This window comes from Mytilinidion resinicola, assembly GCF_010093595.1.
Source record: "Mytilinidion resinicola strain CBS 304.34 unplaced genomic scaffold BDZ99scaffold_35, whole genome shotgun sequence".
NCBI classification, from domain to species: domain Eukaryota; kingdom Fungi; phylum Ascomycota; class Dothideomycetes; order Mytilinidiales; family Mytilinidiaceae; genus Mytilinidion; species Mytilinidion resinicola.
In genome coordinates this window covers 264,034-289,549 of record NW_022985471.1, presented here as the reverse complement: position 1 = coordinate 289,549, position 25,516 = coordinate 264,034, and the positions used below count along the sequence as shown (strand labels likewise).

Sequence of the window (25,516 nt, the reverse complement as noted above, 5' to 3'; positions counted from 1 at the left end):
GGTTGAAATCCGAATCGTCCCGCCGTGCCTGAGCATTGATGTCAGCGGGCTGGAGGGGCAGGTGAAGGTGTGTGCTTCGGGAGCTCCCACTGACGCCTGATGATGATAGCTGAAACCCTGCACCGCTGACCAGCTCACCACGCGCAAAGGTGAATGCGAGGTATGACTCTACCTCTTCTATTTCTGCCCTCTTCTATTTCTACCTTCTTCTGTCTCCACTCACACACTTACCCACGACACAAATTGCTCTAGACACAACCGCCACCATGGGAGACTCTATCAAGTACGCGACCTGGGCGACCGACATCGACATACAGTTCTACTCCGCTCTGGCTCATATCAAGATCAACCATGACAAGCTCGACGACTCGGCGCGCAAAGTGCTGGGCCTCTACGAGGTGCGCCCCGGCGACCCACCCTCACGCTCGAACCGCATGCAGATTCACGGAACCGCGTTGACGACGGACGAGTGCGTATGGCAAGGAACACTGCAGAATATAGACTGATTCGGTTAACAGAACACCTGCAAACTACTTTCGGGCCGAGGGTATAATCAAGAACTGCAATACTATTGAGGACTACAAGAAGCTCGACAGGAGCGCTGTCATCGAGCGCGCCGGTCGCACTGTGAGCTTTCACTACCCCGAAAGCTGGACGTCATACTGACTTTGACAGATCTGGGAAGCTGTACACGATGGCTCCATATACTCCTGTCCCTCCCTACTCGCCTCATTCACCGCGATCTCCTTCGCCGACTTGAAGAAGTACAAATTCACCTTTCACTTCGGATATCCGGCTATCCACTCGGACCCCGTATGGAAGCCTACCAGAGAACCGACGCGCCTCACAACCAAAGAAACAACCCCGCTGGTGGAGTCGGTATCAACATGGCGGTATAGGGTCGACCCGCGCCAGCGGGGCTTTTTCATTGCGAAGAAAGTACACGATTTTCCAAGCCAAGCGGTAAATACAGAGGACCGACCAACGACACCTCAGACACCTGCTTACGATATTGACTATACCTGGGTAGTGGACTCTCTAGAGAAATATGAACAGGGCTTCTTCAGCGATGTTGCCCCGGAAGACCGCTATGTTGGATTCGCAGACCCATCCACGTTTCCGGATAACCCAGGGTGGATGTTGCGGAACCTGTTGATTCTAATAAGGCATCGTTGGCGTCTTGAGGAGGTCCAGATCCTTTGCTTTAGGGACACGCATTTGAAGCGCGACCAGGCCAACAGCATCATTCTAGATCTCAAGTCCGGTGAACCCCTCCCACCGCTCGCGCCTGAGGATCCGAACGCTCGACCTAGTACTCCCAAGTTGCCTAAAGTCACTGGATGGGAACGCAATGACGGCGGCAAGATCGCTAGCCGAGTGGTAGATCTCTCGGAGTACATGGACGAGCGCAAACTCGCAGACTCAGCTGTGGATCTGAATCTCAAGCTCATCAAATGGCGGATTGCACCCACACTCGATCTCGAAGTTATCAAAAATGCCAAATGTCTGCTCCTCGGCGCAGGAACTCTAGGTTCATATGTCTCCCGAAACCTCATGGGCTGGGGGGTGCGCAAGATAACATTTGTCGACAATGCGAACGTCAGTTTCTCGAACCCGGTTAGGCAGCCACTATTCGACTTCAAAGACTGCCTGAAAGGTGGGGCCAAGAAGGCTCAGCGCGCGGCTGAAGCACTTGAGGAGATCTACCCAGGCGTCGATTCTGCTGGACATGTGATGTCTGTTCCTATGGCGGGCCATCCGATCACAGATGAGAAGAAAACTAAAGCCGAATTCGAGCTTCTACAGAAACTCATTGATGAGCACGATGTCATTTTCCTCCTTATGGACACGCGCGAGAGCAGGTGGCTTCCCACAGTAATGGGCAAAGCTGCCGGGAAGATTGTGCTCAACGCTGCCTTAGGTTTTGACACCTTTGTTGTCATGCGACACGGGCTGAAGTCTAGCGATCCCGGCGAAGAGGAGCTTGGATGCTACTTCTGCAACGATGTCGTTGCCCCAGCTGATGTAAGACCGGGTTTCACTCATGATACTGGCTGCCAGGCCCTTGCTGCCGATGCTTGGTGAAGTAGGCAAATGTATTAAACACGGACTAACCATCTCTCAGTCCATCAAAGACGCGACACTAGACCAACAATGTACCGTCACACGCCCCGGTATTGCTCCTCTCGCCTCATCTCTCCTCGTCGAGCTCCTCGTGAGCATTCTCCAGCACCCCCTTCGAGCTCGTGCTCCTGCGACCTCAAACAACAACACTCAAAGAGCGCCTTCTGTAGCTCCAACGACATCCCACCCCTCTCTCCCACCTCATTTCGTGCACCCTCTTGGCGCACTTCCACACACGATTCGCGGCTTCTTGTCATCCTTCAGCAACATGCTCATCTCAGGCAAGCCCTACGATTGTTGTTCAGCGTGCAGCGATGGCATCATCAATCTGTACAAGGAAAACCCATGGGGCTTTCTAAAGCGAGCTTTGAATGAGCGGGGCTGGGTTGAGGAGGTGAGTGGCTTGGCAGAAGTGCAGAGGCGGGCTGAGGAGGCGTCGGCGGGCTTGGAGTGGGACGAGGAAGAGGGCGAATTCGCGGAGGAAGAGGGTGATGGTGAGTTGTTGTAGGATGGATGTCCGACCAAAGTTGTCTCTAGTGTGAGGCCTCTCAATTATGCGAATCTGTCAGAGGTTGTTATTTGAAATGTTCGGATGGTAGGCCATATTGGGTATCTGTTTGGCGATAGGTCCCGGCGTTTCATGAGCAAGGCCGGTTTGCCTTGGTGTTTTGGAAATCCTTGGGCTAGGTCGGGTGTTTGTGCACAGCATCGTTTCCTCCTATCTTCAACTTTGTCAAGAATCAAAGGGGATAACCCCATGTTACATGAAGGCTCGGACGATGAGGTTTGACTTGAGCGTAGCTAACAGCTCCTGACTATGTTTTGGAAGCAGCAGCGTTTTAGACATCATCTGGAGGCACGTAAGTGAAGCATCAATCCTCCCAATTTTCATTAAACAAATGACTAACTAAGCCCTCCTAGAATCCTCTCGGCGCCGTATGTCAGGAACCATGAATCACATCCTGTTACCCAAGACCATGTCCTACGCTCAGCGTCCTAAATCCACACCCTTCACCGTGCTCTCCCCCTCAAGTCCAGCATCGTCCTTTCCCAAGCCCAACCGGTCGCTTTTCCGCTTACGCCCTCGCTCCCCCAACCTCTTCCAAACCCATCCCACATTTGCTCTCATCCATCGTCGTATGCGCGCACGCCGGTGATACGCATGCAAGACCGCCGACACCGCAATAATAACCAGAACAACGAGGGTGCCTTTGACAACGTTACTAGCAATAACGCGTTTGCGTGCTCGGTATCGATTCGTGGACTCGATCTGATGGGGCCGGGGTCGGGGTCGGGATTGGTGTCGTTGACGAAACTTCAAGACAATGGAGAAACGGCGAGCTTTTGGTGTTGTGGGGAAGAAACGAGTCAGCAGACCTGCTGCTGTGCGGAAGAGGAGCGCTCGCATGCGCAGCATGGTGAGTGAGCGGACCCATGGTGGTATGGGGGTTTTAGTAGTTGGGATAGGTGGATTCTTGGGGGTGGCTGGGAGGTATGTTCGTCGTGGAGGATGAGGAATGTGGTGGGTATGGGATGTGGCTGACGAACTATTTAGCCACCAGATGTTACGAGTCGAATACTTCGCTCGCTCGGGACTAGCCATTAGCACGGCGAGCTCGCAGACAGAGTTTTGGCCATATTTCGTAGCTTGCTCTTGTGTCTTCACGTGGTGCTTCAATTCCTTTGCTCGTTTCCTATTTTTCCCCTCACCCTTGCTTCCGCCTCATGGACCTCAGCCGCAACTGCTGAACGCCATCTATCTTTCCTCGCTCGGCCAAGGAAACCGATGGGCGAGCTCTTCATTTGGCGTCATGTCCGATTATTCATTGACCTTGCGTTCGGGAATCGGTTGTCTCAAGCCCCCAAACCCTCTGCACAAGATGTCGTTTTTCAGGCGCAGTTGTATAGGTGTCCTTTGTTCTGGTTGAGGCCTCTGCTGCATTATGCAAATTCTGTCGGCGGTCGCCAAAGAAGCGAACAAGGTGCATGGAAGATTGTTCGGCTCTTTGTTGCTTCCATTCGCTCCACAGAGGCCTCGAACCTCTCTTCATTCCAAGTCAGGAATCTTCAATTTCATCTGTCTAGAAGACAACTCCAACACTGATGGCAAAAGATTAACTAAAACACACTTTATAGTCAGATTGGCTAAATATGGTTCTAACCCGCTCTTAAACCGCGAAGTTGGTGGACAAAACAAAGCGATTTTCAACATCGGATGAGATAATGCTTCTCGCCGCTCATACGGCGGCGAAAAGGTCTGTGGACATGGCTCGGTGGACTCTAAGGGGGTTTGATTTTTCCCGACCAGGCCTGTCAGGCTCTTCAGGATTGCGAAACCCAGATTCCGACACGTCAGAGTTCTCTCCCCACGACCAGTACATACGTGTTCTGTCCGCCGGCAGTGGTGTCCATGGTAGCGTGTTCTTCTGTATTGAACGCGAGATCTTCGCACAAGCTCTGATATCAGGTAGGCCGCAGGAGACGTTAGCATCGCTTGAAGGCCATGTATGTTGCGTGAAGATAGTAAAACCAACCCCAAGGTGGCTCTCCAGGTCTTACCCAATGCCACAAGCGAGATGGCGGCCTTGAAGACGATACGGCAATCACAAAGCCCGATGATAGTCCACGTCGCAGAGCTGATCAAAGCTGATATCAAGAATGGGCCAAGAGGATTCTGCTGGATTGCAAGCCGAGCCATCCTGGGCCCAACATTGGAGCATGTATTTTTACCTCCGCAGATGGCGTGGCATGTCCTACTTCAGCTGGGAGACGCAATAACCTTCATTCACAGCCTACGCATGGCACATGATGATATAACGCCCGACAACGTCATGCTAGATCATTCCCGCGAGTCTTTTCCGGGCATGCCAAACGCTGTTCTGGTCGATTTCGGCATGCTTCGTTGTTGTACGAAAATCCCCTCGAACCTCGTACTGTTCTTCCGAAGGAGGAACTTTCACAGGTAGGAGACCAACTATATCATTACTACAACGATGCTATAGGGCTTTGCAAAACGGTGTGGCATCTAATAGCCCAGGGGGAGTGGGACCAGGACCTCGGTCGGTTAGGGCACTTCATGGCAGTTGTTGCGACTGCTGATAATATCATAGATGTGGTAGAGAGACTGCCTCAGCATAATTTCCTCGAGGCTATCAAGGAGGAGTGAAATGACGAGGCTCTCACTCAGCGGGCCTCTATATTACCAGCTGCTTTGAATGCGATGAAGGAAGATATTGCGAGTAAACGAGTTTCACTGGATGATGCCATCGCCGCTGCTATTGACGATCATCTAGAGCAGACCGGTATTGGTGAGAAGTAGTGGCGACTACGAGGCTGTGTATAGACAGAAGTAACTGATTGCTTTGGCGACACTTGTGAGAGTTCTAGAGCTAAACTTTGCAGATGTCAAATATCTTACACATTGTGTAAATGGATACTTCATACTTGAAGCAAAATTTGATGGTATAAGGAATGCCATTTGATTAGCGAGTGGTGATGCACATAGAAGGCAGAGAGGAAAGGAAGATCTGAGACTAATCACGTGACGTGTTACTTTTAGGCTAAGCGAGGACACCTCTTGAGACGTCAACCCATGTCCAAGTTCACTCCATCACTTCCGCATCAAAACACCAAGTTCTTTGTCGAAGTGTATCCTGCCTGACCAGAATCTCTCATCCTTCTCTCCCAGCCTCGGCTTTTCCAGGCTTGTGCGCAAAATGTCCACTTCTATCCTCTCAGCCTCAGCTAAAGGGGCCACCTTTCTCATCCTCCTTCAAATTGGTTCGCGACTGGTCACCTTTGCTGTCAATCAAGTTCTGCTTCGTTTCCTTTCTCCAGAGCTCCTGGGAGTGTCTGCACAGTTCGATCTCTTCTCTATCTCCGTCCTCTATTTTGCCCGAGAGAGCCTTCGAGTGGCTTTGCAGCGCCAAGCCCATGGCACTCAGACGGTGGTCAACATGTCCTATATGGCCTTGCTTATTGGAGTACCATTGATATACGCTCTCGGCATTTCGTGGCTTATGACAGAGACGCCCGATGTTCCGTACTTTGTCGACGCCTTGAACATATACTGCTTCGCTACTTTTATCGAGCTTCTCGCGGAACCACCTTTCGGAGCTGCGCAGCAAAAAATGCTCTACAGAGTCAGAGCTACTTCGGAATCTGTTGCTACGATTCTGCGATGCGTTGGTACCTGCGGATCCGCCATCTGTGCTAGCTGGGCGGGCATTGACATTGGGGTGTTGCCTTTTGCCATTGGGCAGCTGGCATATGCTCTTGGACTGCTTGTGACATACATAGTCCGGTTATGGCGAGTATCAAAATTTGCGAACTTCTCTCTTCTTCCTCAGCATCTTCCCTCAACGTAGGAATCTCCGTTTTCTTTCCAAATGATTTCGCTCACAACTCCTAGAAAAGATACCAAGTACTACTTGTCTTACTTTTCCGCCCCCTTAACTCGTCTCACCGCTAGTCTTTTCGTGCAATCCAGCCTCAAATATATTCTCACACAAGGCGACTCAATTCTTATTGCATCCCTCACTACTCTCGGAGATCAAGGTGCCTACGCTCTCGCTGCCAACTACGGCGGCCTCATTGCCCGCATGCTCTTCCAACCGATTGAAGAAAGCAGTCGGAACTTATTTGCGAAACTGTGCGCTGAGGATCCGACCGCTACCGCCGAGAAGTCATCGAAGCCATCGCCCAAATCGACATCAGACTCAAAGTTGAAATCCGCACCCTCAGAAGGCATAATCCAAGCCCGCGCCATCCTAACCATTGTCATGCGCTTTTACTGCACCATCTCTCTTCTCGCTGTCGGCCTTGGTCCAACCCTGGCGCCTTTCCTCTTGAGTCTCGTCGCGGGGCAGAAATGGTCCTCTACCGGCGCTGGAGAGGTTCTTTCCAACTACGCCTACTATATCCCATTCCTAGCCTTGAACGGAGTAACGGAGGCATTCGTAGCGGCTGTAGCGTCGAGTCGCGAGCTGCATTTGCAAAGCGTCTGGATGTTTGTATTCTTCGGCGGCTTCGCAGGGAGCGCGTATTGGTTCCTGGAGGTTCAAGGGCTAGGCGCGACGGGAGTGGTGTATGCGAATTGCGTGAACATGGCAATGAGGATATGCTGGAATGTATGGTTTATTCGGAGGTGGTTTGCGGCGAGGGACGTTGTAAGTCTTTTGCTCTTCTAAACACGGCGGCGGAGATGGGATTCCTCGAAAGGAACGAATTAATAACGCGTTACAATTCTAGCCCTTCGATTTCAATTCTACCCGTCCTAACGCCGCAGCTATCTGGATGGCTGCCACTATGCCCTGGGTTTTCTCTCGTACAGATGGGATGTTTTCACAACACGGCCTCGTTGGTGACCTTGTCCGCCTTGGAGGAGTTTCTGTAGGATATTCGGCACTTATGTAAGTGTTTTCCTCTCTCCACACCGTCCTTCTAGTATCATCCTTCCAATGCCTAGGTATTCGCTAAGCTGAATGAATACTGACGCTGGCAATAGACTCGGCTACGAGGCCAATTTCCTCATGTCATGCTACCTCCTCGCCACAGGCAAGAAGACCATTGCCGAGATGAAACCCTCGTACCTGGCTCCGGGGTTCATATTTAAGGACTTCTAACAACTCAGAAGAAGCTGTGAGGGGGCCTATAGGTAGTCGAGGCAATAAAAGCGCCGATTCTGGGCTGATGAACCGCAACAACCCAATCTTAGACCTCGCCGCTCTCTGCAGACACGACGGTCCATCGAAGAAGCAGAGACATAATACATCAATCTAAGAACCACAACACACAAGGATGTCGCAAATTTCACCCTTCAGCTTTACAACACCACTAACCCACCCCCATCCCTTTCGCACCAAGCATCACCTCACCTCACCTCAGCCCAACTCGGAACTCGGAAACTCCCCTTCTACCCTCCCTCCCTCACGGGAAGCCTCGGCCCCCCGAGCGTATCCACTCCCTTTCCGAAACCCCCTCCCCCTCCCCTCTAGCAACCTTCGTGCATCTCCAAAAGCAAGAACCACTCAAACACAAGCAAACTCCTCCATGACGTCAGGCACCCGCGCCCGTGCATAACCCCTTCCGTCCAGCTCAAGCACATGGCTCGGACCAAAGGTACGTACCCATCCATCTACCCCCAAACCCACGCGCTACACCATCTCGCTCCTATTCCTCCCGCGTTTCCCCTTTCCGCCGGCCCTGGGGCGGAGCGGAGCGGGCCCCGGCGCTTGCACGTGCCAGCGCCGTTTAGCCAGTTGGGCAAATCTCGCCTGCGCTCGCCTGCTTTTCGCCTGTGCTGCTAGCGCGGCTAGGCTAGGGATTACGTGCATAGAGCATCGGGTCCACAGTATGTATGTACATAACACACATACAAACAAGGAGCGGAATAGAGTGGGCCCTCTGGTGATTAATGCTTCTGGAAAGGGCATCAACGAGGGTTCCCGGGGTCGGGTGGAGCCGGGTGCGCGTGTTCACATGTTAGTTTTGGGTGGTTAGGTGGGATATTGGGGTGAGGAGACGGTTGCGAGCTTGTCACATGTGGGATACTGGACCGAGTGGGACCTAGGAGAGGGAAGACCCACGTGGAAAAGCCCGCTGTAGTACCTAGGTATTCATAGACGAAGTCAGGGCGTGGAGTCGAAATAGAGTGAGTGGGACCCCAGGGCAGGGAACGTGGTGAAGAGTGGGACACGTGGGGTGGTTGGGTAGGTGGGCATCACACCACTCCCACAACCGAACGAACGGCACCGCCACTCTTTTGCCCAGGCTTGTGGGCTAGACGATTTCACGATGCGGCGCGTGCGTGCGCGAATCACATCATGGCCACCGTCACGTCGTTTTCAAAGACACGGGATAGAGTAATCAGCGACTAACAAACATTCCATTCCATTTCAATCCTCCGAGAAAGCCAGGCTGCTGGCACACCACTTCTCAGATCTAAGCTACTGTACGAATCCAGGCGCTGTAGACAAGCTACGAAGGGAAAGAGAGGGTATCTATGTTCCGCTCCAGCCCCAGCCCCGTCCCGTTTCGTATGTGATCCCCGAGTTTCCCAGTTCGCGGATCGCGAAGGCCCTGTCTATACCATGATAAAGAAGGAAAGAGGCAAAGCAAAACGCCCAAAGGGAGACATTATAGGGAGATCATCATGAAGAAAACAGGGCACAAATATAGAGAGATAAGATAGGTAGGAGAGGTGTTTTAGGGGATGGGGAGGTAGAGAGGACTACAAGTGGGCAGCAGCACGGACACCATTCGTGGCGTGGCCGTTGGTTTCCTGGGAAAGACCGCTCGCTGTAGCGACGAGCTGTGCAACCTCGTCTTCGACGTTCTCACGTTCGTTGAAGGGGTTGTACATGCGGGCCCGGATGTATTCGTCGAGCTGGCCGTCGGTGAGGTTACGGATGGCAAGCTCGCGGTCGACGCCGTTGTCCTGGGCAGCGCGGATAACACCACGGGTAACGGTAACGCTGACTTCCCGGATTCGGCGAATGTCGGGGTACAACCACCCGTCGGCGACCTCCTGGGGGTTGAGAGCAGTCGAGAGCGATTCGGCGGAGGCATAGATCATGTCTTGGGTGACGCTGACGGCCTTGCTGAGGATGGCACCGAGGCCAATGCCAGGGAACACGTACATGTTGTTACCTGCATATATCAGATTAGCCTGCGTTCTCGGGGAACTCGACGTCGGGAAATGACGGAGGAAGATACTGACCTTGGCCGGGAGTGAGATTCTTCCCACCGAAGTCCAACGAGGGGAAGGGGCTGCCGCTGGCGAACAGAGCTCGGCCCTCGGTATACTTGATGGCTTCCTCGAAGGTGCACTCCGACTTGGAAGATGGGTTGGACAGGGGGAAGATGATGGGCCTATCGTTTAGCGCGGCCATTCGCTGGAGGATATCCCTGTTGAAGGCTCCACCAATGGTAGAGAGACCCATCAGGATGGTAGGCTTGACATAATCGATGAGACGGCCCAAGCTCTGTATTTGCTTGCCCTCGTTGTCATCCCGGGCGAAATAGACCTTGTGGTCCGCCAGCTTGTCACCACGATCTGAAGTGACGAGACCCTGTCGACAGTCAGCATGGTATCTAGGATGTCCGGTCTCCGAAAGCTTACGTTTGAGTCCACAAACCAGAACTTCTTGCGGGCCTCATCTTCCGTCAAGCCTTCCTTCATGAAGTATTCGACAATTTGCTTTGCGACGCCTACACCAGCGCTACCAGCCCCCAAGAAGATAGCACGATGGCCCTTGGCAGGAACGCCACTATGCCTAACAGCGTTGATGAAACCGCCAACGATCACGGCACCAGTTCCCTGGACGTCATCGTTGAAGCACGTGTAGGTATCGCGGTATCGTTCGAGAGCTGGGAAGGGGTTCTTGAAATCCTCAAACTGGATCACGATTCTGTCACCCGATTAGTCCGTAACCTTAGACGGAGCGTGGGATCAGAACTTACCCAGGCCACTTCTCGGTCAAGGCGGCCATTAGCTCGTCCAGGAAGTCCCGCTCCTCTTCGGGGGAGATCTTGGGCACTCTGCTGCCCATGTATAGGGGGTCCTCCCAAAGAGCCTTGTTATTTGTGCCCAGATCCAGCTGGAGAGGCAGTGTCGCAGTAGGCCGAATGCCTGCGCACGCGGTGTAGAGGGCCAATTTTCCTACTGGAATACCCATACCGTTCACACCAAGGTCTCCGAGACCCAGAATCCTCGACCCATCCGTGACGACACTAATCTCGACATTGTGAGGCCAGTTTTGGAGGATCGTGTGAAGATTGCCCTTGTCCGTGTATGAGAGGTAGAGGCCCTCGGGCTGCGTGTAAATTTCTGACCACCGAACGCAAGCTTCGCCAACAGTGGGGGTGTAGATGAGGGGGGTCAATTCCTGTGCGCATTGTAAGCTTGTTTTCACTACTAGAGATGTCCTAGCATTTCTTACCTTGATATTTTCTGAGAGTAATCGGTAGAAGAGGTGGACGTTGGTGGCCCGGAGATGAGTCAGATACTGGTATTTCTCAATCGGCGTCGGCTTCAGCGCCAGAAGATTGAGACCTAGGTCCAGTGAGCTTTGATGTATCATTGCAGCAATTGCGACTTTCCGTACATCTCTTTGCTTGCACCTCGAAGCTCTCAACAGCTGGAGGTGTCAGGCCGTAGGTTCGGAGGTACTTGCGGACCTCTGGCGTGTTGGCGGTGTCAAAGTCACCACTCCTATCAGCCGGTCAGCGATTGGAAAGCAGAAATAGAATGAGAACACGAACGTGGTGCTGGGTAGCCTGGGTACCAACGGTGAGGCATGGTGTTGTGCCTGTTTAATATTGGCTTGGGCGAAGTCGAGGGAAGCCATGGCGCGAGTTTGGGTAAAAGGTTTGGAACTGGAGATGAATGATGGACGGAGGAGGGTTTTCTGGAGACAGCTCGCGAGGGGCAGGGCACCTTTTAAGGCACTGAGGGTGGGCATGGACGAGGATTTGGTGTAGCAGGGCGCGGCATAGGGTGCCAAAAGAAATAGTTAGGATGGGCTTCGAGGGGGGGTGAACGGGAGCGGAGGGCAAGCAGCCTATCGGGGGGCAGCAGTTGGCGGCAGAGTCAGTGCCAGTCAGGTTGTTCTGCGCGTGGAGTGCTTCTGAGGAGAGCCGGAGGCGCTGAGGCGTTTGGGACGCTCATTGTCACAAAAATATTTCCCGCCTGAGCGTCGAGGCCGCGCCGGGGATGCTAGCAGCGTCCCGGCCTGCAGGGCTGCGCAGAGGCCGTGCAGTGGCCGCCACTGCTCAACAATTGCAGGATGAATCGTGGGGGTCGGGCGCTATCGGGATGGCCAGAGACGTGGTCAGAGTCCACTCCCACATGGCCAGTGTGCCAGCACCCGTCGAGCCCTCTCTGCAAACCGCGATCAGCTGCGCCTGGCAGTGCCCAGCAACAGAGTCCGCCTGCGTGTCTGCGTGTCTGCTTCTTCCAGCGTCTCTGAACAGCACGGGTCCGGCCGGCGAAGGCCATTTGCAGGCCATGTCCGAGCTCGTCTTGATTTGAGACAGGTCGTTAAATCCCTCTTCTTCGAATAAGCACATCATTCGGTATCTGTGCGCCCGTCTTACACTGGTTTCGGACGGGCTTCGGGCGGCGTCTGTCTCTGGGAGCCTCTGTTGCTGCCGGAGCGGACCTTGGGGGAAGTCTATGTATCTATGGACGGGGTCGACCGTTCAGCTGCAACTACACTGACGCTTTCACACCGATTGTTGATATCACACTGCCCGTCCAACCAGAGCATCATGCACCTAGTTTCGTTGAGCTGCACACGACACTCGTAATCTCCGCCGCCTGTGGAGCGGTCAATCCGGAGCTGCTGCCGGTGCGTGTGGAAGGGCGCGCGACTCCACAGTCAGTGAGGACAGCGCAACCAAGGCAGGTAGTCCGCGACGCCCTGTCCACGAGCTATTCTTGCCGTCCAAGACGACTCCAGGTTTCCCCGCAGTCCATCTTGCCGCTTTCGAGCAAGCGTGGAATTCACCTTGGGGAAGGAGACTTAAGCTACGGTTCGTTCCGAATAGCTGCAAAACTGGAGTCATACGGGCCTCGGTCTTCTAGCCTGGTGGAACTCCAGCCGGCTCGAAGCCATCTGCTGCAGCTGCTCTTCTCTGTTTCGAACTGATGCTCCGGACATCCGATAGCACTTTGAGCGGGAGAGCAGCGATTCGCTTCCGTTGAGTCGACTGAGAATCGCAGTCTCGGGCTTCTACATATCATCAGCACCCGGAGAGCACGACCTGCGGGCAGGCTGAATCTACTGCCGGATCAGTGTGTACGCTGCTTGCACATGACGGACCACGGAAGATCCACATGCTGTCGCCAATGAGAAGAGGTATGAGGCGCAGTCCCTACGCTTTCCCACAGTTCTAGAGTCACACGTGCAGTGACGCTGATGTACCTCTTTTGAGCGAAGATGAAGCTTTATGCCAACCGTACACGGCATGGCTTCATCTGCAGTTTAGGCGGGATGGGCGGGGCAAAAAGACTGTCGCTCTGGACTCTGGAACATGATCACCACCAGGTTGTTGCTTGGCTCATGCGTCATCGCTAGCTCCTGTCGCGACTGCGGAGTACGACCGTGATGCGCAAATCATGACGACCAACACGGCACGCGACCTTGGTTCAACAACGTCTTCGTTGGCCTGAGCAGAGTCTTCAATTCATCCCGCAGTGGAGTTCATCCCTCTACACCTCTTTTCACCATGTCTTCCTGCTTCGGTTTCCGCAAGTCGCGAGCTGACGACCGCCAGCCATTGCTGCCTCAGTACCACGATGACACGGCTCTCCAGAGACAGGTGCACCAGAAGCTCCACTCGTATCAGATGTACAGAGCTCTGGCCAAAGGTTTCATGCCCTCGAACGAACAGGTCCTCATCAACCTGCGGACATTGACAGCTGCCGACATCCTCAATCCCGACAACCCAGACCTGAGTGATTCTGGCCGCTTGCTGGTCAAGTACACAAAGCAATGGCTTCGAGAGTTCATGGAGCTTCTACAACACAAGAACAGCGAAGATCAGATTCAAGACTTCATCTGGTTCTTGTCCAAGTCCAAGGTGTCTGTTGATGTGGACGACCTAGCTGAGAGAGCTTCCAAAGCCAAAGCTAAGGCAGACACAGCCGCAGGTAAGCTACCTCCGAGTCTTATATGAATCAATGCTAACAAATTTAGCCTACCAGAGCCTGCAGACTGTTGGCTCCCTTCTCCTTACCAATTCTGACTTCCGCCTCTTCCTCTCAGACCTCAACGTCATCGGACGCGAAGTCTTCAAAGACACCGCTTTCAAGCTATCTTCAGTAGCTAAGGAAGCAGGAAACAAAATCGAGCCCTCCAAGACAGAACAAGATGCAGTCAAGGAACCTGGAGCTGGCTCCGGTCCTCCTCCTTCTGCTGACGACCTCAACGGCGATCTCGTCGATGTTGCCAATGTAGTCGGCAATGGTGCTGTCAAAGTTGCAAAGGAGGCAGAGAGCAGTCTGGAAGACAAACTGACTGGAGATGAGAAGGATACCCTGATTTACCGGTTGAAGCAGGTCGTTCTGAACCTCAGGAAGCGGAGGGACTACTCTGATTCAGTGTCCACCATATCGACTCTGATGAAGCGCTACGCTATGGTGTATTCCCGTGCTGTTCAAGAAGCTGTCGACACGACTCAAGAGGATGTCAACACCAACAGGGCTTTGGACAAGGCCATGCAAAACTTCTGGATCCTCATAAGCTCCTTTGGAGACAAGAAAGAGTGGGAAAAACTGGAAACCGACTTCAAGCAGGTCATGGGCCACCGCGAGAATGACCCAGAGTTTGAGGACTTGATGACTGACATGGGCAATTCTCTAGAGAAGCTCCTGACTGACCCAGAGTTCTTCGACCACGCCGACGAAAAGTTCCAGGAGTTGAGGGCAAAGTCTCGCAAGGTTGGGACAGAGTCATCCCTCCGCGATGATGTCGACAAGCTGTTTGGACAAATTCAAACTACCTTCTACTCCGTTGTTGAGGACCAGGACATCGCACGGCTATTGAAGACTTCGATGAAGCTTTTCAACATCCTTTCACCAGCCCATGCGTATACGAGTGGAGAATTAGTCACAGATGCTATTAACGTATTTGTTCCTATGTTCATTCAAGCTATACAATACGTGCCTATCCCTCGTCTTGAGATTTCCACTCCAGACGTCGATCTCCTGCTTGAGAACCTCATCATCGAGCCAGGTCGGACGATCAACCATAGCTCCTTCCTTCCCTATAGGCTCCGCGTCGAGACGTACAACGACTTGGAAATTCGAAAAGCTCGCTTCAGAACAACCTCCAAGGTATCTTCACTCGTGACCATCAAACTAGACGGCCTTTCTCTCAAAGCCGACGAGATCGGATTCCTCCTTCGAGCCCATTCGGGTATCCTCCGACTCGCAGATGAAGGCATTGCCTCCTTCGAACTGGACGAGCGAGGCATCGACATCCACCTAGATGTCGAAATCGGCAAAGAAAAGCTCGAGAAGATCTTGACGTTGAAGGCCGTGCGTGTTCACGTCCACAAACTTACTTACTCCATGCGTAAAAGCAAGTTCTCATTCTTCGGCTGGCTTCTGAAGCCCCTTCTGCGGCCTATCATCCGAAAAGTCATGGAGAAGCAACTCGCATCAGCTATTGCCGATGGCATACATGCTGCCAACCGAGAGTTGCTGTTCGCTCGCGAGCGCCTTCGTGCCACCCAGATTTCCGACCCGGATGATATCCGCACCTTCTTCAGAGCAGTCATGACACGCTTGACGCCTGAAGACGATCCCGATTTATATACCAGAGTCGGTGTCGCTGAGCCCGGTAAAGGTGTCTTCAAAGGTAAGTACGCTCCAGGCAGCATCGTCAAGCTTTGGGAAGACGAGGCTACTCGAGCCGGAGAGAGGGTTGAGGATTACGACCAAGGCGGCTGGAGGAACGAAGTCTTCGACGTTCATACTATGAACATGACTTGAGCATAGTGTCCAGCGGCAGTTTTATGGGGCTTCTTGATGTCTGTATTACTTGGCGAGCTTTATGATCGCGCGGTATTCTGCCCTTCACGTGTTTGTATTGTGGAGTGGTTTGGAGGAAAAGTTCTGATTTTATGATTAAAAGTGGGAGGGAAACACTTACTAGTTAGTACATAATGGCTAGTTTTAGGATGAATCTTTATCACCTTAAATAAACTCCCTTTCGTCCTGACATCTTTCAAGTCTTCAACTAGAAGGTAGAAACCAGTGACTTGCCAAGTGCATAGCATTTAGTCGCCAGCACATATCATTGATAGTCCTCCGCTAGAACTGGAACATCCTGAAGCGGTACGTGTATCCCGTGACTTGACCTTTTCTGGAAGGGCTCTGCTAATGTAAAACGTTTTGGGCTTGATGAATTTCGATGCTATAATTTGAATCGCGGCAAGATGAGTGAGGCGGAGGAATGACGACGCGGAGGAATGACGACGCGTAGGAAAAGTGCATTCTTCAGAGTGCACGTGATCTGGAAATTGTTCACCGCCAAATTCTTGGCAGCAGAACTTCGCAAATTTCTGGTCCCGCATCTCAATCCGCAGAATTCAGTTCTTGAGCTCCGTCGAGCCTCACGCACCTGTCGCACGGAGCACAGAACCAGAGGTCCGTTCACTATCACCATGAACACCTCACAGCCAGTGTCGTCAGCAATTTCTGGCGTCGAATTTGGCTTCCTCTCACCAGACGACATCCGCGCGTTATCCGTGAAACGAATTACGAACCCGACGACTTTCGATACCCTTCTACATCCAGTACCCGGTGGGCTGTATGATTCTGCCCTGGGGGTGTTTGCTGATAATCCGTAAGTTTGCAGAGTAGCATATTCCACTTCTGCATAGTTTAGTCTAATCAGAGCTTTGCGACCAGATGCTCAACATGTAAACTCGGATTTGGTTGTCCTGGACACTGCGGCCATATTGAGCTACCCTTACCAGTCTACCACATCACGTTTATGGACCAATGCCTACGGCTCCTCAGGGCGAAATGCGTTTACTGCCACCACCTAAGGATACCTCAAACGAAAGTCAACCTGTACATATCGAAGCTCCGCTTAATCACTCACGGTCTCCTTGAACAAGCTGAAGATATTGATCAGAAAATCTCGGGTGATAGCAAACGGAAGAAGGCGACTGGTGCTAGGGATAGCTCAAACGACGAGGATGAAGACGAAGACGCGAATGAGCTGATCGCAAAGCGAGACACCTATGTGAACAAAACGATCAAGAAAGCTGGCATTCAGAAGAATAGTGATTGGTCTATGGAGAAAACGGAAGCAGTTGGCGATGCACGTCGCGCCGTTGTGAAGGACCTCTATACGGAGATGGTCCTAGGCAAGAATTGCAAAAACTGCAAAGGGCAAGTGTCATGCGATAGGAAAGTAAAACATCTTGCTAAATTCTCTTCAGAGTAAATCCACAGTACCGAAAAGACAAATCCGTAAAGATTTTCCGGAAACCGATCAATTCCAAGGACCGTGCGAACATGATTAATGCCGGAAAGCGTGTAGAGAATCCTATACTGATAATGCAGAAGAAACAGAAGATCGTCACAAAAAGCAAAGCCAACCGCGTTCATGCGGACGAAGGTGTTGCAGATCTGAGTGCAGATTCTAATGAGGACGAAGACGAGGACGAGGAGATGATAGACTTGGAACAGGATAACGAAACTTTCATCGCGGAAGAGACCATGACAGCTGCGCCAACAAGGAAGGGCGCGGTCGAATACGCCAAGCAGGAATATATGAATCCTTCCGAGGTCCTCGCCGCCATGAGACTTTTGTTTGAGAAAGAGGCGGAGCTTCTTGGACTAGTGTACAGTCCTCAGTCACATTCATATTCCCCAAGCATCAGTGCCGATATGTTCTTTATGCACAACATCCTTGTTCCTCCCAACAAGTACCGCCCAGAAGCAAAGGCAGGCGGGTCGATAGCAGAGAACCCGAAAAATAGCACCTACAAGAACGTTCTCACTGCATCTGACCTATTGCGCCAAATAAACAACGAGCTGGGCGGTCAGGACAGAGAAGGAGGCTACAGGAAACGAGATTTCAACGATCTACAGGATGCCTGGGTAAGTTTGCAGCAGGCGGTGAACTCCATCGTGGACAAAGACAGCAACCCCCTTCAAGGCGCAGCCGGCAAAATGAACGCGGATGGTGTTAAACAGACGCTTGAGAAGAAAGAGGGCCTCTTTCGAAAGAACATGATGGGCAAGCGTGTCAATTTCGCTGCTCGCAGTGTTATTTCCCCCGACCCAAACATCGAGACGAACGAAATCGGCGTACCCCCAGTGTTCGCCAGGAAATTGACTTATCCAGAGCCGGTTACAAATCACAACTTCTACGACCTGAAGGAAGCTGTTCTCAATGGTCCTGATAAGTGGCCTGGGGCTGTCGCGATCGAGAACGAATTTGGCCAGGTCATCAATTTGAAGAAGAAGAATATCGAAGAACGTCAAGCGCTCGCCAATCAGCTTCTTGCCCCTTCGAACACAAGCGTCAACGGTGCGATCAACAAGAAGGTACATCGACATCTCAATAACGGAGATGTTGTGATCATGAACCGCCAGCCGACATTGCACAAGCCGTCAATGATGGCACATAGAGCTAGGGTACTACCGGGAGAGAAGACCATCCGTATGCATTACGCCAACTGTAACACCTACAATGCCGATTTCGATGGAGACGAAATGAACATGCACTTTCCCCAAAATGAGCTTGCTAGGGCAGAAGCAGCCACGATTGCAGATACAGATCATCAGTATCTGTCAGCCACTGCTGGAAAACCCCTGCGAGGTCTAATTCAGGATCACATTTCGATGGGAGTGTGGCTTACAAATCGAGATACGTTCTTCAATCGAGAGGATTATCAGCAACTGCTCTATGCGTGTCTCCGGCCAGAAGACAGCCACACGACATCTGGCTCTTTGGTCACCATCACTCCTGCAATCATCAAGCCTCGGCCAATGTGGACCGGCAAGCAAGTCATTACTACCGTGCTACGAAATATCAAGCCTACTACTCATCCAGGCTTGACATTGACATCGAAATCTCAAACCAAGGCGAGCCTGTGGGGAGACAAAAAGCACGAAGAGCAGGATGTGATTTTCCATGACGGTGACCTGCTCTGTGGAATATTGGACAAGAGTCAGATCGGACCGAGCCCAGGAGGTTTCGTCAATGCCATCTATGAGGCATATGGTCACACCGTCGCCGGAAGATTGCTCAGTGTCCTTGGTCGATTACTCACCAAGCTACTGCACATGCGAGCATTTTCTTGCGGTGTTGAAGATCTGATTCTCACTTCCGAGGGAGAGCAAAAACGGAGGGAAGAGTTGAAGGGAGTGGATTCAGTCGGTCTCAAGGTTGCAGCCAAGTATGTGTCGTTAGATGCGGACAAAATCAACCCCAATGACCCCGAACTGCGAAGGAGACTGGAGCAAGTACTTCGGGATTCTTCAAAACAGGATGGTCTCGACGTGCTTACCAACGGTCAAACCAAAGACATTTCCTCTAATGTAACGACCGCATGTCTTCCCGATCGACTGATTAAACCTTTCCCGAAGAACCAGATGCAGACCATGACAGGTTCTGGTGCGAAGGGTAGTTTGGTGAACGCTAATCAGATCTCATGTAATCTTGGACAGCAGGTTCTCGAAGGCAAGCGCGTTCCGATTATGGTCAGCGGCAAGTCATTGCCTTGCTTCAAGCCTTTCGACTCAAACGTACGGGCAGGTGGTTATATCACGGACCGATTTTTGACCGGAGTCCGACCGCAGGAGTACTACTTCCATGCTATGGCGGGACGCGAAGGTTTGATTGATACTGCCGTCAAAACCTCGCGCTCCGGCTACCTACAGCGATGTATCGTGAAGGGTATGGAAGGCCTCAAAGTTGAATACGATACCTCTGTCCGTGACGCAGATGGAAGCATGGTCCAGTTCCTCTACGGCGAAGATGGTCTTGACACCACAAAGCAGAAATATCTCAACGATTTCAAATTCCAGGCGGAGAATTTTTGGTCTTTAATTCAAACCTTGAACATGGAAGAGGCATTTGGCAAGATCCAGAGTGAGGAGGCGACGGAGTGGACAAAAGCAGCGTACAAGAGATATCGAAAGACCGGCGACCTAGCAGCCATGGATCCAGCAATTTCTAGGTTTTCTCCTACGCGGCATTGCGGTAGTACCTCGGAGCAATTCTACGCTGCCCGTAAAAAGGTATGATATGTCCTGAATGTCTTGCTTTCTACTAGCTAACGCGTCAAATCAGTACTGCGATGATAATCCAGACAGTCTCCTCAAGAAGAAGAGGAAAGACCCTGGAGACAAAGTGGTCCGGAAGAATTTCGAGGCTGCTCTAGACGTCAAATACCTCAAATCTGTCGTCGAGCCAGGTGAGGCTGTCGGCGTCGTGGCCGGACAGTCTATTGGGGAGCCATCGACGCAGATGACTCTGAACACTTTCCATTTAGCTGGACATTCGGCGAAGAACGTCACACTCGGCATTCCTCGTCTGCGAGAAATTGTTATGACTGCCAGCGCCAATATTTCTACCCCTTCGATGAATCTCTACCCGCACCCTGAGATACCCAAGGAACATGCGGAAACCTTTACCAAGAGCATTAGTCGATTGCCATTATCGGCAGTCGTTGACAAGGCGACCGTAACGGAAAGCTTAGGCACGGGCACCGCATACCAGGAAGCCAAAATATACAAGATTCGGCTAGACTTCTATCCGCCGGAGGAATATTGTAGCGAATATGCCATTAAACAGAAAGACGTGGAGGATTCGCTGGAATTGAAATTCATCCCTCGTCTTCAAAAGCTGATTCGGGTAGAACTCAAGAAGAAGGGTCTAGAAAAGGCTTTCAAGTCCAGCTCGCGGGTCAAATCCGACGCTCTCCCCTCCGTAGGCGACTCAGCGCGTGCGGCTGCGAATGCAGGGGCCGACGAAGAGGAAGTGGAGCAGGGTGATCCTATCCGAGAAGGCGGAGACGAAGACGCTGAGAGCGATGGCGACGATGATGACGATGCGACTGGCACCAAGCAGCGTGGAAGAAGAGAAGATAGCGTGGAGTTCGATGGACCCGATGAAGAGGAAGAAGCAGTCAGAGCACAAGCTGTAAGAGAGGAATCTCCAGAGGAGGATGAGACCTATGGCGGCAGCCCGCGAACCTCGCCGGTGCCCGAAGGATCTGAATCAGAAAGTGATACCGAGGACGAATCTCGCCCTGCCGGTTCAGCTGCTGCTCGCGGCGACCGCATCATGCACGCTTATACCGACGTCTCCAACACCAAATTTGATAAGCACGGAAAGTGGTGCGAAATCACCTTTGAATACTCAGCTTCGACAGCCAAACTCCTCATGCTTCATCTTGTCGAAGACGCCTGCAACTTCGCGACTATACAGGTCATTCCTGGAATAGCCAATTGTCTCCTGTCAAAGGAGGACGGCCCAATAGACCCGTCTACGGGCAAGCCAACAGAAATCCCAGTCGTTGTGACCGAGGGAGAAAACATGGTTGCCATGCGAGATTACCAGCATATCATCGACCCCAACCGCCTCTTCACCAACGATATTGCCGCCATGCTGCGACTGTATGGAGTCGAGGCCTGCCGCGCGAGCATCGTTCGTGAAATGCACGCCGTCTTCCACGGTCACGGCATCAGCGTCGATCGTCGCCATCTTACCCTCGTCGCTGACACCATGACGAGGGGAGGTGGGTTCATGCCATTCAGCCGGCTTGGAATGAAGGGCAATATGAGTCCGTTCATGAAGATGAGCTTTGAGACGACACTGGGCTTTTTGAGGGACGCAGTGCTCGAGCAAGACTGGGATGATCTGCGAAATCCAAGCGCCCGAATTGTGGTGGGCAAGCTTAGTGGTGTAGGGACTGGATGCTTCGATGTCATGGTGCCAGTATCGTCAGGTGTTTAGGGAAAGTTGATTGCATAATGTCGGCGTTGGTCTGGGACAATGGCGCACATGTATAATTTCTGGAGGTTAAGGGAAAGGGGTACGTAAATTAGCTCTTGTTTGCTAACTTTGACGGTCGACCAATGTCATCCCCGTTTCTTCTCATCATTCAGAGTTTCATCATCACATGTTTGCCCTGCGTGCCTCAGCCTTGTCCCAGCTCCCAATTCAGCCACATGCAGGGTGCATGCGCGTTCCCTAGCACCGCCACCGCCTCAATAAGCCATGCTTGGTTGCCGCCCGCGTCTCGGCCCGGGATTGGTCTTACAGATGGATATAAGCGAGATAAGGCTGTATCTGGACGTGCTGGAAAAGATAGCTGAAGGCGGCAGGCTGAAAAGGGTGTTGCGGAGGAATATGCTTTATATCGAGTTGCGCCTCCACGCGCTGAGTGTCTTTCGTCTTTCGTCTTTGCTTTAAACACTTCGGTGCGGTAGTTGTTCTCCTTTTTTCTACATCATGATTTTCAACACATCGCCATGCATCAGCCTCTTGCTCTCTTCGCTCTCCATACTCGTATTAGCCAGCCTCGCATCATCCACCACAATCTCTGCTACGCCAACGCAGAGTCTCTTCCCCACGGAATCCGATGTCTTGGGTTTCACCTACCAATCCGACAATGGCTGGTGTACGCCCCTCCCCCACACAGTCTCCTAACATCCAAACCAACTCAACTAACCAACTCCCCAGTCTCCCCCTACCACTGCCCCACCTCCTCCGCCTTCATCCACGGCAGCCACTTCGGCCGCTGCTGCACCTCCGACACCCGAATCGACTGTCCGATCGCCACAACATGCCTCGATGGGAGCGTGATGGTGAACAGCGATTACCGGCTGACATGGTGCGTAAAGGGTCCCCGGCTTCCCTCCCGCACGCCCCCAATTCGCTCTCGCGCCACCATATAGGTCGCTAACATCGAAACGGTGCGGATAGCACAGGCACAGGCGCCCAAACCGCCTGCGTCGTCGGCACGCTGTACCACACGCCCGGCGACCCGTCGCCCATGTACGTCTACCAGTGCTGGCCGACGTGGACCGACGGCAACTGGAACGCGACGATTACGGTGCCGGATCTGCAGGCTGTGAGTTTAGCGTTTTCCTCGAATCCACGTTGACTTTGCGCATCGGCTAAAGAATAGGATGTGAGTAGATCGCTACAAGTCCTCCTAGCACCACTGCGGCTGCGACGACGAGCCCCTCGGCGGCGATCTCCTCGTCTCCAACGACCGAAGTCGTCAAGATAGTCACGAGCATCATCTCCGTCGCCTCGCCCGCCCCGACCCCGTCGGCGACGGCGGCGGCATCTAGGAAAGGGCTGTCAGGCGGCGCGATAGCGGGGATAGTCGTCGGCGTGCTTGTATTCGCGGCGTTACTGGGCTTGTTGGTATGGCGCTTGAGACAGCAGCGGAATGCGCCGCCGGCGGCGCCTGTGCCGGGCATGCATCAGCCCATTCTGCAGGTTCCGTCGGCTGGGGCGCGGGTGCCGGTGGCCCAGCACCTGCTGGTAGAGCGGCAGTCTTTGGAGAGCTTGCGGGATCCGGTGCAGCCAGTTCAGGGGGACTCGGGCGATGCACCGCCGATGCAAGCGCCTATGTATCCCCGTTTCCGGAGGACGATTAGTCTGTAATGAAGGGATATGGGGCTGGAGGGTGCGCGTAGAGGGGTGGTATGGGGCTTTTTTATAGTTCGCTAATACGTCTACTGAGGAGATATGGAGTTATGGTTTCTTGAAGAACAGCGTACGCAATGTGACTAATCGCAAGGCTTGATTTTGACTATAGATATTTCTGATTGCCAGAGACAAGTAATTCAGGCTCCCATACTCCAATTACGATGCTGCCATCGACTCAACTCAACCGTAGGATACTCAACATATGTTGGGCCCTTTCTGAGGCAATGATATGTGAAATAAAGGAGTAGGTACAACTGATGGGAAAATCATGGCTGAGGAAAATAAGGAAGATAGAGCTCGAAAGCTACAGGACAAATAACTTCAATTTCGTCTCGGAGCAAACCACACAAACCATGGTTTCACTCCGTAGTCAATGTTGAATCAATCGGAGCCAAGGAGGTCGCGGGAAACCAGCCGTATCGCCTGGTCCGGTGATGTCCTCATTCAGATGCGTTGAACTATGTTCTGTGGAGAAAGTAAAGCCCTCCGTGCGCACACCGCTCTCTCGTAGCGCAGCATATCGTTCTTCGGCGTTTCGTTTAGCTCTCTCAAGCTGTTCGAGTTCGATTTTACGAACGACCTTCTACATATTGCTTGGGGTTCTGGTGCCGTAACGAATCCAAAAGCTTTCATCATGTTGCGTGCCTACACGTACTGGGCCAGGAAGGGGACGATCGTAGAGGTAGTGTTCCTTCACTTCATAGCCGTCGTGGTCAACTGCTATTCCCGATCCCAAAACGTGCAAGCAGGGGCGACTGAAGTTTGTGCATATCCTGCACGCAGCAGCGTTACCGTCAATGTTGGACCAAGTGCAAATGGTGTTAGTCGAGTTTTGGAACAAACAGCCACGGTGTGATGTCATCCTTGGCTTCCACCCGGGATTCTTTTTCATGGCGTGGTGCACAGCATCCTTGACCAGGAGCAGTACCGGCTGAATAGGTGAAGAGTCTTCCTCAGTCGCAGCAACCTCGATGGAAGGAGGTGTTTACACCCACCATAAGCCTTGGTCACGACGGGAGCACCTATCGAACGCGCCGTTCACTCCATTTGGACCTTAAGCCACATCTTATTCTTGGTCCTGCCCTTCGGCTTTTCCGGCTTCCATAGCCAGTACCCTGACTCGCCCTCCTTCACGCCTTCACGTAATTCCTCGACCAATGGCATCACCACAAGCCGACCGCGACGCTTGCGCATACATGGTCGACCCCCATTGCTGCAGGCTTGACAGGCAGCCTCCAATTCCCCAGATTTCGTCCTCGTCTCCTGCCCGGTGAGCCTTTGGTAGACACATTCGTTCTCATCCTCATCAAATTCTAGATCTTCTCAGCCAGACTTGCGCTTGTCAAGCTTATTCCAAACAAACAAGAGTCCGTCTAAGACTTCCTTTGGCTAGCCAAGCCCACCTATAACGTTCTCCTCAATCCTATCGTAGACTGGTTGGTAGTCGCCTTCAGATGTTGGTGGACAGGTGCATGTCGTAGAAGTTTGCGCAGATGATGAACGAGGAGGAACTCGCGTTTCGCAACCAGGCTGTGCATACCGATGTTGGGTAAGTGATTCCACGAGGGGACGCGAGACGCTTTCGTAGAGAGGGTCGCCCTGAAATAGTTCGAGGCTTGACTCTTCGTCATAGGAGGGAGGAGGCGACCCTGTGAAGGAACGCGGAACCGATTCAGCGCTTTTCTGGCTTTGTGATCTGTGACTTTGCGCTTCGAAGCTTGGCCCCGTGCGTTGAGGAAGCGATCCCCCGGGGGGACGCTGGGTGAATCCATGATGCGTCTTGCTCTCAAGCACTTCAATCCTGTTCAGCAGCTTTCTAACTTCAGCTGAAGCAGTATCCGCCCGATCCTTCTCACGGTCTGCCCGCCTCTTCTCGTCGTTTGCCTTCGTGGCCAGATCGGTAAGTTGCGTACAAAAGCTTTGACGACGGCATCAGTGCTATTGCTCTCGACGATTGTGGATTTGGTCCTCAAATTGGTGATCGCGTGCTCCGCATTTACGAGCTTTGCTTTGAGATCCGCAATGGTGTCCTCCGCGGTCGAGAGTGCAGTCCGGAAGAAAACACTCTCATCTCGCTTTGCCTCAAAGTAGCCCCAATTATCCGTGGCTCTTTGTTCTGCCGCTGCGGGCTCTTTCTTAGTACTGTAGCAGTCTATGTAATGCATCTCCTCCATCTTGATTTCTTGACT

General features: G+C 52.6%; 10 protein-coding genes across 10 annotated transcripts; 8 read left to right on the top strand and 2 right to left on the bottom strand.

The window, feature by feature from the left end:
• Nucleotides 1–96: 96 nt before the first annotated feature.
• BDZ99DRAFT_429227 (autophagy-related protein 7) lies at nt 97–2,611 on the top strand (the record flags this gene model as incomplete). Its single annotated transcript, XM_033717217.1, has 5 exons — nt 97–160; nt 253–469; nt 519–627; nt 676–2,025; nt 2,126–2,611. Coding segments are annotated over exons 1-5 (2,169 nt in total), but the record flags the coding sequence as incomplete, so codon positions are not given.
• A 356-nt stretch (nt 2,612–2,967) lies between these two features.
• BDZ99DRAFT_212539 (uncharacterized protein) lies at nt 2,968–3,949 on the top strand (the record flags this gene model as incomplete). Its single annotated transcript, XM_033713363.1, has 3 exons — nt 2,968–2,984; nt 3,046–3,616; nt 3,680–3,949. Coding segments are annotated over exons 2-3 (437 nt in total), but the record flags the coding sequence as incomplete, so codon positions are not given.
• A 693-nt stretch (nt 3,950–4,642) lies between these two features.
• BDZ99DRAFT_577218 (uncharacterized protein) lies at nt 4,643–5,492 on the top strand. The gene is made up of 3 exons (XM_033728666.1): nt 4,643–5,031; nt 5,127–5,183; nt 5,235–5,492. Exons 1-3 carry the CDS (start codon nt 4,701–4,703, stop codon nt 5,288–5,290), a joined length of 444 nt encoding a protein of 147 aa, XP_033568965.1. The 5' UTR covers nt 4,643–4,700; the 3' UTR covers nt 5,291–5,492.
• A 348-nt stretch (nt 5,493–5,840) lies between these two features.
• BDZ99DRAFT_429223 (oligosaccharide translocation protein RFT1) lies at nt 5,841–7,917 on the top strand (the record flags this gene model as incomplete). Its single annotated transcript, XM_033717216.1, has 4 exons — nt 5,841–6,487; nt 6,536–7,292; nt 7,375–7,535; nt 7,631–7,917. 4 exons carry the CDS (start codon nt 5,841–5,843, stop codon nt 7,746–7,748), a joined length of 1,683 nt encoding a protein of 560 aa, XP_033568964.1. The 3' UTR covers nt 7,749–7,917.
• Nucleotides 7,918–8,118: 201 nt separating this feature from the next.
• BDZ99DRAFT_469280 (uncharacterized protein) lies at nt 8,119–8,611 on the top strand. The gene has a single exon (XM_033721458.1). It carries the CDS (start codon nt 8,229–8,231, stop codon nt 8,430–8,432), a length of 204 nt encoding a protein of 67 aa, XP_033568963.1. The 5' UTR covers nt 8,119–8,228; the 3' UTR covers nt 8,433–8,611.
• Nucleotides 8,612–9,355: 744 nt separating this feature from the next.
• Nucleotides 9,356–11,474, bottom strand: BDZ99DRAFT_527949 (uncharacterized protein; the record flags this gene model as incomplete). The annotated part of the gene is made up of 7 exons (XM_033726321.1): nt 9,356–9,774; nt 9,845–10,196; nt 10,247–10,535; nt 10,588–11,012; nt 11,067–11,179; nt 11,232–11,338; nt 11,389–11,474. The coding sequence occupies 7 exons, from the start codon at nt 11,472–11,474 to the stop codon at nt 9,356–9,358; spliced, it is 1,791 nt and encodes a 596-aa protein (XP_033568962.1).
• Nucleotides 11,475–13,250: 1,776 nt separating this feature from the next.
• BDZ99DRAFT_429218 (uncharacterized protein) lies at nt 13,251–15,928 on the top strand. The gene is made up of 2 exons (XM_033717215.1): nt 13,251–13,780; nt 13,827–15,928. Exons 1-2 carry the CDS (start codon nt 13,357–13,359, stop codon nt 15,623–15,625), a joined length of 2,223 nt encoding a protein of 740 aa, XP_033568961.1. The 5' UTR covers nt 13,251–13,356; the 3' UTR covers nt 15,626–15,928.
• A 319-nt stretch (nt 15,929–16,247) lies between these two features.
• On the top strand, nt 16,248–21,763 carry BDZ99DRAFT_577214 (DNA-directed RNA polymeras-like protein I subunit). Its single transcript, XM_033728665.1, has 4 exons — nt 16,248–16,481; nt 16,547–17,041; nt 17,086–19,897; nt 19,950–21,763. The coding sequence occupies exons 1-4, from the start codon at nt 16,300–16,302 to the stop codon at nt 21,615–21,617; spliced, it is 5,157 nt and encodes a 1,718-aa protein (XP_033568960.1). The 5' UTR covers nt 16,248–16,299; the 3' UTR covers nt 21,618–21,763.
• A 352-nt stretch (nt 21,764–22,115) lies between these two features.
• Nucleotides 22,116–23,282, top strand: BDZ99DRAFT_577213 (uncharacterized protein; the record flags this gene model as incomplete). Its single annotated transcript, XM_033728664.1, has 4 exons — nt 22,116–22,284; nt 22,347–22,497; nt 22,590–22,737; nt 22,806–23,282. 4 exons carry the CDS (start codon nt 22,116–22,118, stop codon nt 23,280–23,282), a joined length of 945 nt encoding a protein of 314 aa, XP_033568959.1.
• Nucleotides 23,283–24,730: 1,448 nt separating this feature from the next.
• Nucleotides 24,731–25,501, bottom strand: BDZ99DRAFT_527945 (uncharacterized protein; the record flags this gene model as incomplete). Its single annotated transcript, XM_033726320.1, has 2 exons — nt 24,731–25,120; nt 25,241–25,501. 2 exons carry the CDS (start codon nt 25,499–25,501, stop codon nt 24,731–24,733), a joined length of 651 nt encoding a protein of 216 aa, XP_033568958.1.
• Between the last annotated feature and the right edge of the window lie 15 nt (nt 25,502–25,516).

Bases quoted from the DNA above. Each gene is read 5' to 3' on its own strand.
- BDZ99DRAFT_577218 (XM_033728666.1), top strand. From the start codon at position 4,701: ATGGCGGCCTTGAAGACGATACGGCAATCACAAAGCCCGATGATAGTC. The intron at 5,032-5,126 runs GTACGAAAATCC...ACGATGCTATAG, and splicing joins TTTCGGCATGCTTCGTTGTT to GGCTTTGCAAAACGGTGTGG. The intron at 5,184-5,234 runs GTCGGTTAGGGC...ATAATATCATAG, and splicing joins GGAGTGGGACCAGGACCTCG to ATGTGGTAGAGAGACTGCCT.
- BDZ99DRAFT_469280 (XM_033721458.1), top strand. From the start codon at position 8,229: ATGGCTCGGACCAAAGGTACGTACCCATCCATCTACCCCCAAACCCAC.
- BDZ99DRAFT_577214 (XM_033728665.1), top strand. From the start codon at position 16,300: ATGAACACCTCACAGCCAGTGTCGTCAGCAATTTCTGGCGTCGAATTT. The intron at 16,482-16,546 runs GTAAGTTTGCAG...CTTTGCGACCAG, and splicing joins GGGGTGTTTGCTGATAATCC to ATGCTCAACATGTAAACTCG. The intron at 17,042-17,085 runs GTCATGCGATAG...AATTCTCTTCAG, and splicing joins AAAAACTGCAAAGGGCAAGT to AGTAAATCCACAGTACCGAA.
- BDZ99DRAFT_429218 (XM_033717215.1), top strand. From the start codon at position 13,357: ATGTCTTCCTGCTTCGGTTTCCGCAAGTCGCGAGCTGACGACCGCCAG. The intron at 13,781-13,826 runs GTAAGCTACCTC...TAACAAATTTAG, and splicing joins TAAGGCAGACACAGCCGCAG to CCTACCAGAGCCTGCAGACT.